Source organism: Salarias fasciatus, chromosome 19, assembly GCF_902148845.1.
Source record: "Salarias fasciatus chromosome 19, fSalaFa1.1, whole genome shotgun sequence".
NCBI classification, from domain to species: Eukaryota; Metazoa; Chordata; class Actinopteri; order Blenniiformes; family Blenniidae; genus Salarias; species Salarias fasciatus.
In genome coordinates, this window is record NC_043763.1 from 9,771,606 (window position 1) to 9,784,463 (window position 12,858).

The 12,858-nt window shown below is 46.0% G+C and overlaps 1 protein-coding gene across 10 annotated transcripts in view; it reads right to left on the reverse strand.

Annotated features, from left to right (window-relative positions):
* Nucleotides 1–12,858, reverse strand: part of meis2a (Meis homeobox 2a) — an 80,499-nt gene that overhangs the window by 44,923 nt on the left and 22,718 nt on the right. For 6 of the 10 annotated variants that reach the window (XM_030116933.1, XM_030116934.1, XM_030116931.1 and 3 more), the window contains exon 8: nt 1,594–1,739. In XM_030116933.1, the coding sequence (XP_029972793.1) occupies nt 1,594–1,739 (146 nt within the window). Of the gene's footprint in view, nt 1–1,593; nt 1,758–12,858 lie in introns of all 10 variants that reach the window. The other 4 variants (XM_030116924.1, XM_030116929.1, XM_030116925.1 and 1 more) reach the window with 2 other exon arrangements.

The following is a 12,858-nucleotide window of genomic DNA, read 5'->3' on the forward strand; positions in this document are numbered from 1 at the left end:
ATTTTAAAACAAATCTGCAGAAAACTGTTGGCGACCCTTTCAGATTGTCTGTGCAGAGGGGAGTGCTGAAGCTGTGTGAGGTTTGCCACCAGGAAAAAAGCCAAATCACAGGGAAAACTCCAGTCTAAACATAAGGTGTGTTTATGAATTGTGTGCATGCTTATGTGAACCTACAGTAAATTCTACCTCAACATATAGAACATTGTACAATTTTTGTTTGGCAAACACAAACAAGGCACTCCACCAAGCACGCTCCAAGCTTGGGAGGAAAAAGACCTGGGGCACTAGGGGGAAAAAAAAAAAGCTCTCTCCAATAATAGGTAATAATGATAATAAAAAAAAAGTTGATCCTCCCTCCCACCCTAAGCCTATGAATGAAGCTTGGTCTGTACGGTTTGCCGAGAGGTCTCCAGTCAGGGAACGATGGAGCTGTGAACAGCTGTGAAGTCATTTTGATAATGATGAGAATAATAAGCGTGCAGACTGGCGTGGTGGAGCCGCTAAGGCCTGCGAGGCTCAGGGCTTTGCAGTTGCAGCTTCACTGCTCCTGAATAGATAAAAGTGATTAAAGCACTCCTGATTATCCCTGACCAATATGTAATGGATTTACAGCCCTTTCAATTAGGCTGTATTTGCTGGCCGCTTATTACTTGGGCTTTTGGTTAGGTAATCAGGGTACAGGGGGCTTTAAGCTGGGAGTGGGTACTGCATTGGCGGCGCCGGCTACAGGGAGCACAGAGGGCACCTGACCCTTTTAAATGTGTGGATGATCTGTAAGACCAAAGCTCTACACTAAGTCTCCTCAACTTTCTCCCTTTATCCATTTTCGTTGCCCATCCCCCTGCGTCGTCCCTCTATCTCTGGGACCGGGAGCCGCAAGCTCCGGCAGCTTATGTGTCTCAGAGTGGCCACCTCCGTCTGAAATCTGACCTGCACTGCAAAATCAATACAGCCTGATGTTCTGATAATGTCCAGACATTAGCAAGGGTGAGGGGACATGTGAACCACCCCTTTTACAAAGACCCACAGAGACCAGCTGAACAACAAAGTGAGGGAGTACTTAATAATTTCACAAAACATATTAGATTTGCTGTGATATTCCAATTTGTATTGTAAATCGTGAGGTGTGCTGAAGCGAGGAAGCAAATGTCAGAGTTGTGTGACATTGCCCCCTCAGCTTTGACGGTGTTCTCAACCTTAAACACAACCCAGAGTGCATCCACTGAAATCCAGTTTAACGACTGATTGAGAGAATATTTTTCCACACTCATTCACAATTATAACCAAGTAACATCCACTCTGCAGTCAAACCCTTGTTTATCAGGCCTTCTGAATGCCACAGATTACTTGGCTATTTCCGCTTTCCCCCGAGTGTGCTGGGCAGAGTAAACAGTTCAGACTGATTAGATTGACCTGGTCACCGTGTCCCTTTGACAGGTGGCTGACAGGTGAGTGCCATCACTCACCCTCTTGCTCCCTCAGTAACTACGATGTGACAGGTGTGTGTGTGTTCTGGCTTTTTCCTTCTTCTTGTTTTCCAGTGTGTGCGTTTCTATTTGTGTTGCATTCATATATATTTTAAAACGAGCTTACCGTAAGATGCTGGAAGAGCCACGCCCTCATGATGTTCGTAGCCACCTTGGGGAAAATGCCACGCTTTTTCTGCCTCTTCTTATCTTTGTCCGGGTCGTCGTCGTCCCCCGTGCCAGGCGATGCGACGCTGTTGTCTAAGCCATCTCCTGGACGGGAACCAAACCCTGAGTTAAATAACATCCCAGACCACACCACTGACTCCTCAGACAATTCAACAAATCCAGATGTAAAAAAATTCTTAAAGCTAAAACAGAGCTACAAAGCTGAGTTTAAGGTTTTTGAAAGATGGATACATGGACAAATACCACAGATCGCTATGAAGGAATTGAAGCAAAGCCGGTGTTTTGTAGTGAAGTTATAGAGGAAGCGGGGGATTTAGGATGGCCTTAGACGAAGGCCCGAGCAGAGAATGAGGGGTTTTACTCAGAGGCCTAGCAGAGCTGCTCTATACCCCAGAGCACAGGAGAGGAGAATAGGGGTTAATGACTCAAATGTTATGGTTGGATGCTGAAAAACTCGCTTCCCTCGTTACATTTCTACCAAAGGAGGAGGAGGAAAGGAAAAAAAAAATGGACAAGGACCCTTCAAGTACAGTAGGGACTCAAACTCATGTCATTAATTCAATTAAATTTGCATGCTTGACATAATGTAGAGCACTTTTTCATCTTTTGAAGAGAGCCAAAGGGGACAGAATGGAGTTATGCAGATATGTATAGCAACACACAGACATTCATGAATTCACAACATCCAGTTGGGCGCCTGAGTATGAAAGTAGATATGTGATTTGGGGTGGTTCATTGTTGCACTTCGATGCACATAATGGACTCTTCGTCTGCTTCCCCCACCCCACCCCGAACCCAGAACACCCCTCCACCCTCCACATCCCCCCCACCCCTTCCCGCCCCATTCCGCCACAAGATTAGCATGACAGGCCAGCGGCAGCTTTGCCTACATTAATGTCCATCAGTGTTTGATTTCACAAGGAAAACACGCACATACTCCAGCATGGTTTCTCCTTTAAATTGAAGCTTCCATCTTTGTCCCTTGCCTTTTTCTTGTTCCTCTTCCTCTGCATTAATTGTGCATTAGCAAAAATGATTTACTTTTAACAGTCATAGTTATTTTTTCTTGCCCCCGGGCACAAATGCCTTGAAAGCCTTCCTTCAGGGCATCTAAATTATGTATCTGAAAAACTCCTCCACTAAGGAAGAGAAGGACCCTGACATTCTCAAAATTCAGACTCACATGTCTTCCTGTTTTTGGAGAGGCGTCAATCACAACCACCTATACAAGCCTTAATCTCACATAAATATTTGAACTAATAACATTAAAAAGGGGGAAAGAAAAAGGATCCGACTGGTGGCGTAATCAAATGCAAAATAAATGAAGAATACAAGGACAGCAGGGCCCACACTTCTACTTTTCCCACTTTCTTTTTCTCCCCCCCCTCCTTGTTTTTCCCTCTCTTTTCTCCCATGTCTTTCTTTTCTGTCTGTGCACAGTGTTTTCCTTCCACATCATTAGTGCAGAGCCACACGAAAGAGGAAAACAGAGAAGTGCCGACTTTGTGCTCTCTGTGTGAAGTTAAAGAAGCAACAACCCCTCTGAAGGACATATGGGAACGGGGACACAGACTCGGGGTGTTGTAATTGTAGAATGGGCATTCATTAGTGGCAAATGCCATAAATCCCAAGCTAAGTACGAATCCTTGTTCAGGAAAGCCTAAAACAATAAACTTTGGTCTGGCCGCAGCCCTACCCTGACTGAGAGGGGCTTCCTGAGAAATGCGACCCAGACGGAAGCTGAGTCTAACTCCCTCAGTTTGCTTCCAAACTTCAATAAAAACACAACTAGTGAGCTGTGAATTTTAACTCCCCCCCCCACCACCACCACCACCACCACCTTTGTTTCCCTGCTTTTGAGCTTCACTGAATAATGTTGATACACAGTTTGGTGTTTGTTTGTATGCCGCTAGGTTTTGTGTTGATTTTCGAGCTAGTCTCCAAATCCCTCTCCTGCTGTGAGCAGTCAGGCTCATCCAATAGAACCACACAGTGGCCAAAAGGCTGGCAGATTAATTTTATTGACGTTTCCATTTTCACTGCAATGCGATAGCCTCCCCCCTGGCCAGGGCCAGAGCGACCCGTGCGTATTTACAGACTGACCTGTCACTTCATTACCCAGCATGCTCGCTGCCTCCTTGCCCTAGCCCGCGAGGATGAAACCAGACTCCGGTGCTTTTCAACTCGTCTCCCTCGCCCTCTTACATGCACATGTACACTGAGATGTATCCACAGATCAAACGTGTGGCTTTCAAGTTTTAATTCTGTGTACGCTCGTAATCGCTTTGCATAACTACACAGTGGTATATCGGGACGGATATTCCATTCATATTCAATACAAACACGGATGGAAGGAAAAATCAAGTGTGGACAGAACATGAAAAGAATGGTAGAAACAAAGAAAAGAAAGGGGAAACAAGAGAAGCGGGGCAATAAAGAAGAAGAAATAGAATAAAGAAGATCCAACTTGCACAACCTCATTACATCTAAAGGAGAGCTGGTGCTTTGCATCCACCCCCACTCCTTTCTTATGAGCAAGAGAAGGAACGCTGCAGGGCAAATTGTCCCAAACGCTAATGGCTTCTGACTGTTCCCTGGCAACTCTGCCATTCTAACCTGTGTGGATGTGCATGCTGAAAAAAAAAATCGGGTAAGGAAAAAAAAAAAAAAAAGTGCGGGGCAGAGCAGGGGGAAGCGTCCCATCATCTGGCCATGTGACACAGATGGGGGTTGGCTATTAGGAGGCAGTCGAAAGGCCTAAGGGAGCCGAGGTGCTGGAGTGTAGCCCCAGGCACTTTTGGAAAAGCAGCGCCCTTGGAGACGAAAAAAAAGACAGCCCCTCCGCTCCCACTCTCCCCACTCTCTTTTCTGTCTTCTCTCAACCTTTTCCTGCTCTCTCCTTCTCCCTCACTTACTTGTTCACAATCTTGACTTAAAGTGCTTGCAATGAAAGTTTCGGTGCATATTCTCATGTGCCGCGGAACGCGGGGAAAGGTGTAATCACACAAGATGGAAGACAATGACCGGATGCAATGAGGGCGAGCGGGAGAGTGGATGAGTGTGTTAGCAAACAAACAAGCACGAGTGCAAGAGCACATTACACTCACATACATTCCCTCTCTCATCACCAGTGGGTGGTTATTAAAAATGCATTCAGATATATCTCCTTGTGAGTAAATTGGTCTCAGGGCTGAGCTCATTAACGGGTTGGGATAGGACTGTAAACACATTGCAACTCTGCTTATCTGATGTTGGCACATTCAGGGTCGCTTCAGGATTTGGCGCACAAAAAACTGTTTGGTACAAAGTGTCCTACGGTCTCTGCAAAGAGTCAGGGAGACTTCAGGGAAGTCCTAATGACTCCAGAGCTCATAGTTCATGTCTAGGAGGTACCTGCCCCCCAGGGAGCCACTGAGGTCTAGTCAGCCCGAGAAGTATTATGGATATGACCGTGAGTAACACATATCACGGCTATCAGCACATGGAGAATTCCCTCTCCGTGCTGTTCCACTATCTTCAAATAGTCATGTGTGAATAAATAATGACTTGTCAATAGCTGGAGAACACATCGAGACCCAGTCATGGTTAGTTATCAAATAGCACTCCAGGCTGGTTCCTTTACCATCAGTACGCATGCAGAAGAGCCTGTGGACAAGCTTTAGATATTGTGCATATTATTGTAAAGGTTGTGCAGTGATTTTGCACTGGGAGGCCCCGGCGTTTGTTTCAGGGTAATGAAGCAAGAGTGTAGAAGCAGTGGCCTATGGAAGCTGTGGTTAAAGTGACTAATTACAACAGACCCCCCACGCCCCCTGTCAGCCCAAACTAGTCAGGCATGTTCACCCAAGCTAACCCAAATAAGGAGAAGTGGAAAGAAAGAAAAAAAAAACTCAGGAGGAGAGTTAGAAGGAGAGAGAAGTCGAACACAAACTGAGAGGTGTGTCGTTTTCGGGGCTTCTTTGGCCTTCTCTACCTTAACACACTATAGTGGCCGAGCCCTCCACCTCTCCCTCCTATTACACCACATCCCTGCAGGCTTGGCTGCGGAGAATGAAGAGAAAAGAAGAGGGGGGATTTAGAGCCTCCCTTTCCCCTCTTTTTCTTCTCAACTTTTCAGCCAACATAAGCGGCGTTTAGCACATTCAGTCCCCCAAATGGCAGCGAATGAGAGGAGCAGTGGGGGCTCCTCTTTTGTCCGTCTGGTTACCCCTTTTATTTACTCTGGATTTACGAAGGGGTCTTTGCCGGCTCTGGGACCACATGCTCTTGACGCACACACAATCTCTCTCACATACACACACATACACAAACACGTAGCGGCTCTATTCACGCTGCTGAAACGGCGAGCTCTCTGTTGCTCCGTGCTGACTGGGGATTACAGGGCTTTTTTGCTATAACCACATGCTACCAATATGTTTCGCACTCACATAACATGCGACACAGACAAGTACTAACGAGGAGGACATAATCCCTTTAATGATAAAACACACACTCGAGCATCCAATTTCTAACAGTAAGTAAGCCATCAGTGAGTCTGTGTGTTTGTGTGACCACACACCATATGGTTTACTGCGCCCATTCAGATCCATACAGTAGATGAGGGCTCTAAACGGAACTGTTTTAGTGTGGCTGCGCCACTGCAGCCAGTGTTTTACGCTGATTATTTCCTGATCTGTGCTTAAACAAGCAGCAGCCCCTTGCACTGGACCATAAAACAACAGCTTAGTAAACAGCAAGCATGCTGACAAATTGGTAGCGCTCAGGCCGGAGTCATTAACAGCCTTAAAACCTGTCAGAGCAATTACAACAAACTCTCTCCTTCAGCAAGTCTCCCTGCCAAACTCAGATGTCACTGCCCGCCTCCTCTTTACTGCCCGCTTTTCTACCAGGACACTGGCGAAAGGTGAATGAGAAAACACTACCTTTTATCCCTCTTTCCTCCAATGGCCGTGACGCCCTGGAGAAAGGAGGACAAACCTCCATCTCAAACACAGCTGTATCTGCATCTTGGGGGCTTCAAGCGTGCAGTTCCTTTTGCATGAGAAATAATGTGTAGTTGTCTCCCCCCCAAAAACACATCATTAAGTGTTCCCTTAAATGAAGTGGAATAAGAGCTTCTAATTAGATGGGTTTTTTTTTTTTTTTTTTTTTTTTTTCCTGTGTGTGGGGAAGCGAGGCAGTCAGGCAGTAAGAGAGGCATGGAGGGAAGGAAGGAGGGAGGTGCGCGGGGTGGGGTGGGGTGGGGTGGGGGGTGCAGTTGCTCAACAACTCCTGTACCTCTTCTACTCCCTCCCTTCTCCGCCCCTTCTCTAAGCCCCCTAACCCTGCCATCAGGCAGATATCTCTCTGTCATCCCTGGAATGCCGGAGATAACTATCGCCTCTCCACCGATACACGGCCTCTCTCCTCTCACAGGCGCAGCATTGACCCCACTGTGAACATCCGCACCGCAGAGGGCGAGGCTGAAGTGGAGGGAACAGGGGGAGAACGAGAGGGGAGGGGTGAGGGTTGGAGGTAAAAACTTGTTTTTAACAGGCAGTTAGACTATTTTACCTTTTAACCCAAAATATGGGCCGGAGCGAAGCCACCCTCCCCTTTCAGCTTCTCCCCTGGAGCCAAAGATGAGCAGTTCATCTACAAGCAAGAGGGAGGAAGAGGGGCCAGCTGCCTGGTTACTACCTTCTCTCCAGAGTCACTGCCTCCACCTCTCTTGATCTTTTCAGAAGATTATATTCTGCTAAGATCCTAAGATTAACCTGCTACTTTCAAGAAAGATTACCTGATTACATCATAAATTGGAACTTTGAGGATCGCACAACTATTGGAATTCAAACTTCACTTTTTTCTTTCAGTTTCATACGCGCAACAGTGTATATGCATCGACAAAATAATGCTGCTTTTACACAGATGTGGACGACATATGAACGCATGCTTGTCAGCTGCGACGAGGCTCAACCATCTAAAGGGGGCTATTCTCTGAGGAAGGAAAAAAAAGATCCAAAGAAAAGAAATGGAATAAAGATGTATAAAAGAAAGGAGGCAGGCTGTTGCAGATGTCAGGACCCAATTTGCATGAATGGCAAAGGGCTAAATTGCAGGGGATGGGGGAGCTACCCTCCACCCCCTCATTCGGCTTTTTTTTTTTTTTTTTGGGGAGGGGGAGAACTAAAAGGGAGTTGTGATGCCCATGACTGCCCCTCACTCAGCAGACAGGGATCAGTGGCTAATGAAGGGCTTTGGGTCTCCACCAGACATTTCACACTCTCTGCCTCCCTGACAACTCCACCCTGCTCCCCCTGCACGCTAACACACGAAGACACTGCCGCTTCCCTCTACTCTCAAAATCGAACGAGGATAATTGGTCTCACAGGTAATCGCGGTTCATCACTTGTTTCTTCATAAACAAATTTATAAGCCTTCCAACACAGAGGTCCAAACCGTGATTCTCCCTACCCAGACTTCATCTTTCTTTTATTCCTCACAATGGAGCTATTCTTAGTGGTAAAAATTGTATATATATCGACGCTGCTTACTCTCTAATTTATAATTGGTACAACAGAAACACAGGATTGGGCGCTCACAAAGAAGAATACCTGAATCCGATGGTTTGATGCTGCATTAAATATTGAAGAATAGGTGTTGTCCAAAAGTAATTGGGCCTATGCTGAATTGAAACAAGCGTGGTCATTAGTAAGACAAGCTGCTTTCACACCATACACTGTGATTACTAAAAATTACCAGGTTGATCCACTTTGCAGTCATGATCTTGGTGAATAGAGAGATAAGACAATGCAGAAGAAACAAACAAATGGAGACGACACAGTCGCACCATATGGATCCAAATGCCAGTAAACAAATGCCTCCATAATCCCTTCTAGGAAATATCAAAGTCTTGTATCTAAACCACGAGGAAGAGCGTCTGCATGCTGCCTGCTAGTTTCAACTGAGTGCGGCTGTGATTCAGAACAGCTTACGCTGTTTGAGGCAATGTATGATAACAGCGTAAGCAGCGATTTTCTACCCTCAATTACAATTCAAAGCCAAACAAACAAACTTGGTGTTTTCTTACTGAAAGAGAGGGACAACTTGGATTTATTACAGACATCTTTACCACACCTGATCGGCAGTGGCATCAAAAAGAAGTTTAGGAGAGATGGGAGTTTTTACGTAGCGCTGGAGGGGCTGGTGGAGTAAATGAATTAAAAGGTTTATAAATCAACAAGTCAACCATCAGATTGTAGCCTCTGCTCAGCAGCCCTCTCATCAGCCAAATGCCATGAAGTTTCCCCCCCCCCCCCCCCCTTCCTCGCTCCCTTTTTTTTTTCACACAAATGTCCTGGAGGCAGGGAACAAAGCGAGCAGAACTGATTACTGCACTGTTGCTCCGCTCCGCCAGTCTAAACTCTGTTTGGCTTCCTAATGAGCTCACTAAAAACCCAATTCATCACCCATAACCCCTTCTCAACCTGCCTTGAAATCCCCCATTATGGGGAGTCAAGGACAGTCCGTTTACAGGCTTTGGGCTGGGGTCAAGGGCTGCGAGGGGTGGATGGCAGTGGCCGTGACAATGGTGCAGGCAAGGTTATTTTGATACTGGGAATATTTCCTTTGTCCCCCCTGCACATATATGTGTTTACTGTTCATTTCATCCCACCTAATCTCCTCCTATGATTGTCACACTCCATTAATTTTAAACGCAAAAAGATAATTGAGTTTACTACTTGAGCATGGTGAGTTGTTTTTCCAAGTCCTACACCAGCTTCCCCCACCTCTTATGCCCCCCCCCCCCCCCCCCCCCCCCCCCTTCACTCCGCAATACCAGCGGTGTCCCAGCCTGAGCGGAGGAATGTCCGGCTTGATGGCTGCAGCAGCGGGAATGTCCCGTTCTAGTCAGCTTTCGCACCAGAGATTTCAAGTTTAATACCCTTTCGTCCCATCCCTGCAAAGACTGGAATTCGGTGAGAAGGGGAATGCAGTGCGGTGGGGGAGAGAGAGGGGGGTTTAAGAGAGTGAAATACAGTTGGTGCATTAAGAACAGGGAGAGGAAAAAAGAAAAAAAAAAGGAATATGGTAGCAGTTGAGAAGATAGAAGACTGGATGTAAAATAAAATGTGCTGGTTGAAAGGAGGGGTCAGAAGCTGAGAGGTGGAGAAGGAGGACAGAAGACGGTTGGGGTAAACTCCCACAGTTCCTCATTACATGGAGCTGAAATGATCCTCCTGACACCTGAGCTGTAACCAAGAGATTACAGAATTGATGAATCCTTGGTTTAAAATGCAGCTGTTTTATTCTGCTTTAGTAATTAATTCTTTTTCCGATAGAGTATTGATTTAGCGTAGCCCCTGATAAAGTTCAAACTGAGAGAGATCCCTCCAGGGCTTTGGGTCGGCCTGCTCTGGAGTCAATGAAAACTTCCTTTCCTCCCTTCACCTGCTTCTCCCTCTCTCTCCCTCTCTCTCTCTCTCTCAAATTAGTCAGATCTGCAAAGAGTGAGGATCTCAGTTCATACATGGTTGTTGGCACTCTTCCAAATATATTTCCCTCCATTACTTTTATATGATCATGTCTCCACAAATGCAGATGCCCCTATTGACAAGTTCATATTGGATATCTTACCAAAACACAGCCTCACACAGTTTTTTGTTCTGACTTTCCAAGATCACACGCGCACCCATGTGCGGAGCTCCTTCACCTAGCTGCTGACTTCCTCACTTCCTTCATCCTCCTCCCTCGCCCTCGTTCTCACCCTAACAGGGAAATCGCGGCATACAGAACGAGAGCGTCTCTCTTCACAAAACTGCTCTTTCATTCTTTTTATCGCCGCGTTTTTCTATACAGCTGTGAGTGAGAGTCTGATCAACAGAGGGTAGAGTGGGTCTCTCCAGGGAGCCAACTAGCAGAGAAATCAGATACAGCTTTACAAGAGAGTCAGCCGCTCATGTCTTGTCAAGACCCCTCACCTACCGGCTCCTTTACAAGTCAATAACCGCGGCCCAACGTCCTCCACTGGGCCTTGGCACACATTCATCTCCTTCTATAGGAAGCAGACGAAAAGCAGAGCCCAGAGGTTCTGATCCCTATGTATGTCCATTAATGTTGAGTCTTCTTGTGCTATTATGGAATAATGCAAGCTCGGGAAACGTACTTCTAACATGCTAGCTGTTGAGGGACGCTACATTCATCTCCAATATGTAACGAGGGCTGCTTTGACATGCCCATAATGCATGGTGACAAATAATTGGTGACCCTATGAAGACAGAAGAGACAGTTAAAAGCCTTTTTCAATATAAAGAACTAATGAAAGAGTGAATGAATTATGAAGGGAGGGGGGAAAAATATAATTACAAGGTGGAAGTAGTGCTTAATACATTTACTCGAGACTATTTCCTTTCGTTAATGGAACTGCTGCATGCGGAGAAAGGACTTTGACGAGGCCAGTATTGACTGTCCGCCCGGCTCCTTAAGGTAAATCCAGCAGGTCATTTCATTAAGGCCCAATTCCATGGCACTAATTTTGATTTTAGGGGCTTGACAGCTGTTGGCAGTGGAAATTGCGATTGCAGGATCTGTGAGAGAGGAGCCTATTACTGCTGCGAAAAATACAAATTGCAAGGCCCCGGTTCAAATTACTGCCAATCTGGCTTGGTGACCCAGAAAAAGTCTGATTTCATCTCAGTCTTGAACCTCATCTTTTGATATTTCACAATCAAAAGGAGGGGAAGGACAAATAATGGTGTATTTTGAATTATAAACTGACAAATATAAATTTACTGTAAATGTAGCATCAAACATCCCTAACATATTGTTTGTGATACGGTGAGTAACCAAGAAGAAGTTATTTGTTTACCTACTTGGATTCTTTGTAAGGAGATTATGAGAATCTGGTCATAGGGGCTTTTTGGGCGGGAGTTTGCATGTTCTCCCTGCATAGTGACTCTACATTGCCTGGTTACAGACTGTCCAGTGTGCTCTGTCTGCAAATGGCTCCAACCTCTAATGACACGAAAATTGATAAAGTAGTCTAGAAGATGGATGGATGAATGAGTTTACTACATTTTGTTTCACTTTGCTGTATGTTAACTGTGCCTTTATATTGTAATATAAAATAGAAAAAAATATTAAAATAATCTCAGAATGCAGTGAAACTCCAAGTACATTAAGCAACCAAAAGACTTGAATCACCTCCTCTCTGTCACAAGCTGCTGAGTCAACAGTTTCAAAAAGGTATAGCTGCATTACAAAAATAAAAAAAGCTTTTTTTTTGGCAACTTCATGAAATATGTGTTTGTCGTCTATCTTCCAAAGGAGACATTTCCAATCCTCCGTCTTACAGCACAGATACTGTAGGCTGCTCTGGTCTGGCACTGAGATGATGGATCTGACTCACAATGTGAGCTCTTAATCACCCTGCCATGCAAGTTAATATGCAGCACTAAAGTTCCAGAAGGAGGGAAAGGGAGGGGGGCTCTTCTTCTGATGCTATTAATTAGTAGTGCTCCATAGCTCTCAGCTTTTTGAAGCTCTCCATCTCCTTTTGTTTCACCCTCTTTTTCTTTTCTTTTCTTTTTTTTTTTTCGTGCGGCCTTCACTATTGACTTTTCAATTTTCCCCTCACATACACCCCCTTGCTCCAGCAGTAGCACCGGTGCCTCCGCAGTGGTACCCAGCCCAACAATACCCCCAAGCCCACTCTCCGAGACGCTGGCTGGGGAGCCCAGAGAGCCGGGCCAGCCCTTAAGCTCCCACCAGCCCACTGCTCACTCCCCACGAGACCGAAATCAAAGAGAGAGGCCCTTAAAATATAACCATGGGTATAATGAGGGTGCTCCAAAGAACAATAAGCATATACACCAAAGACGAGGGAAGAGTAGGAGTACAAAAGGAAGAGAGGGAAAACTATAGGAATGTTGGCCCGAAAGTGTTCTTGAGAGGTGAACAACGGGAGAAAACAGAACGATACTGTGCAGTGGGAGAGAGAGAGGGCAAAGGGCCACAGCCAGTGGTAATGGTAGCCGGGGCCACGCATCTATCCAACCACGTATCTGAACCCGAAACAACAAGGGGGTCTGCCGCATGCCTCTGGAGCCGAAGGGAGCCAAAGGGAGCACGACTAATTTCTGCACAACAATGGGCCTGGATGAGCGCCCACACAATGGCAGGTGCTTTGAATAGCAGCAGGGCCCTTGCAGCGGGGATCTTCTCC